This window comes from Rhipicephalus sanguineus, chromosome 4, assembly GCF_013339695.2.
Source record: "Rhipicephalus sanguineus isolate Rsan-2018 chromosome 4, BIME_Rsan_1.4, whole genome shotgun sequence".
In the NCBI taxonomy this organism is placed as follows: Eukaryota; Metazoa; Arthropoda; class Arachnida; order Ixodida; family Ixodidae; genus Rhipicephalus; species Rhipicephalus sanguineus.
The window spans coordinates 175,558,254-175,560,721 of record NC_051179.1 but is presented as its reverse complement, the minus strand read 5'-3'; the positions used below and the strand labels follow the sequence as shown (position 1 = coordinate 175,560,721).

At 49.6% G+C, this 2,468-nt stretch overlaps 1 protein-coding gene across 1 annotated transcript; it reads right to left on the bottom strand.

Moving 5' to 3' along the window:
• Positions 1-375: 375 nt before the first annotated feature.
• On the bottom strand, positions 376-1,644 carry LOC119391870 (uncharacterized). The gene has a single exon (XM_037659521.1). The coding sequence runs from the start codon at positions 1,642-1,644 to the stop codon at positions 376-378; it is 1,269 nt and encodes a 422-aa protein (XP_037515449.1).
• Between the last annotated feature and the right edge of the window lie 824 nt (positions 1,645-2,468).

Sequence of the window (2,468 nt, the reverse complement as noted above, 5' to 3'; positions counted from 1 at the left end):
ACTTAATCTGCTATCGCTTGTATGCAGATCAATCTTTGGGCAGCTGGAATTCCTTTTGTCAACTATAACAACCACTTCCTCGCTCAAACAGGAAAATTTCATGCAAATTATTTCCCAACTGAAGCTGGAAAAATTTCCAGCTGGAAATATAACTTCCCAACTGGAACTGGAAACTTCAAGCTGGAAATGGCTTTCCAGTCGGGAATTATTTCCATATCCATGCTGGAAATACGATTTCCAGCCTGGAATGGTTTTCATTCCCAGCTGGAAATACAATTTCCAGCGGGGAATGGAAAATTTCCAGCCTGGAGAGCCGTTTCCAGCTGAAATCCAGGCTGGAAACCCGATTTCCAGCTGGGAATTCACATGCCATTTTCATGTGGGAAGTCCGAGGACTCGTGAGACACTTGATGTCGGACACTCAACGTGGCTCAGGGCACATCCGTTTCCTTCGTCGTTGAACAGTTGTTGCAGCTTCTTGGAATTTGAATTCCATTTGCGCAGTGTCATGCTTGCTCGATTCATGACGTCTCGTGCACCTCGGTAGAAGCCTACAGCGTCCTCCTCTGTCTCCGCTCCTGTTATTAGGTCGTCCACATACAGGCTCTGACTGATAGTTTTAGTGTTGCGTGAATCACCCGCAGTAGTTGACAAATGATGACGCACTGTGGCTGCGAGAAGGAACGGACTGCTTGTCACACCGAAGGGCACTCGTGTCATTCTCCAGACTTCTATCACGGAATCTTGGTCTTGCCTCGTGGGTAAGTGCTCATACCACAAGAATCGGAGGGCATCGCGATCTGCCGGTGTCACTAAAATTTGCAGGAATGCCTTCTCAATGTCTGCACTTAGTCCGATGTGGTGAATTCTGAAGTTAATTAGCACCTTCAGCAAGTCTGGGTTCAAGTTTGGTCCTGGCTCCAGGGCTTCGTTCAGGGAAATACATCCTGTGTCGCTAGACGATGCATCAAATACGACCCTAATCTTTGTTGAAAGGCTATCAGGTCTGAAGACAGCGCGGTGAGGCATGTAGTAAACCCTGTTTTCGTCGTTATTGATTTCTTCCCGTGGAAGTCGTTCGGCGAACCCTTGCTCCAGGTACTGACGGATAGCCACGTCATACTCGATAAGTGTTGTTTCATCTCTCGATAGCCTCTTCGTGAGACTTGTCAAACGCTTCTGTGCGATCGCTTTGTTGTGAGCGAGATGAATGTTCAGAGGTTTCCATGGTAATGCCACCTCATAGCGCTTGTCTGTTTTCTTGATCGATGTCGAAAACGTGTTGATGATTTCTTGGCTTTTTTCGTTCGTTTGGGCACAAGAGTCAGTAATTCCGATGCTCTCCAGCTCCCAGAATGATTTCAGCTCGTTGGTCAAACTTGTGTCATCTGACACTCCAGCACGAAGAACGGCCGCGGTTGAGCAGCAGGCAGCTGAGCTACTGCAGGGAATGGCTCCTTGAAGCGTCCACCCAAATTTGGTCTTCAGTGCAACAAGTGTGCCTTGCAGCTTCTTGAAGTCACCATACACCAACGACCAGTAATAGTCGGCACCGATGAGGATGTCAATGCCGCTTCTCGCCAGGTGGGCTGGTGCAACGGTGACATCTGCCAATTCATGTATTTCCGCTTGCAGTTCTTGCATGATGTTCTCAGGTACTCGCAGCTGATCAGAGCAGATTTCTGGTATTTCGAGAGCTTCGATGAAGTGATCGTTGCGGCAGGGGCGGATCCAGGCGCTTGCTTTGGGGGGGGGCGGTTGGTTGTTGGGGGGGGGGGAGGGGGGAGGGGGGCGTTGCCCAACTTTAAAACTTCACGTTAGTAACCAAATGCTCATTATTTTTGTTCTCAGTTGCATTGCTCAGTGCCATTTCATTATCTAAAATTTCGCATATTTCCGCTAAACATTGGGGAACACGTATCAGTGTTGTTGGTAAGAGGAGGGTGAAAGAGGGAAGGGCAGGCCACCTGCTCGATAAATGAGTATTCCCACAACGGCGAGCTCTAGTATTCCTTGAACGTAGTTTCGGAGTAAGCCTCCCTTTGTTACCCCGCCCCCTCCTCCCCATTGCCTTTTTTTCTGGCCGGTCGTGTTGCCAGAAAATGCCCTTTCTATCTCCGCAGCCTAAGGACGGTCAAACGGAGCTTTCGGAGTCGCGCTCGATTATACCCCGCGCACGTGCTCTCGGAGGCTTCGGTACTTCGGTGCTCTCGGTACTTCGGCGAATATAATTCACAGCACCACTGCCTGCCTTCCTTCTTTTTTTTTTTTTTTGGACCAGCCGCTGAAGGTTGACTAAAAGGTAACTTGTTCTGCACGCTTTGTGGGACCACGGCCGGGCTAGACTGCACGTGCGCGCTCAAGCGCGCACGTGCAGTCTAGCCCGGCCGTGGTGGGACGAAAGATGCCAGTTTGAATGACACAGAACAGACTCCTGTCTCTGAGAAAAAGATGGGAGAATTTGAAGA

Coding starts and splice junctions, on each gene's coding strand:
- LOC119391870 (XM_037659521.1), bottom strand. CDS start 1,644: ATGCAAGAACTGCAAGCGGAAATACATGAATTGGCAGATGTCACCGTT.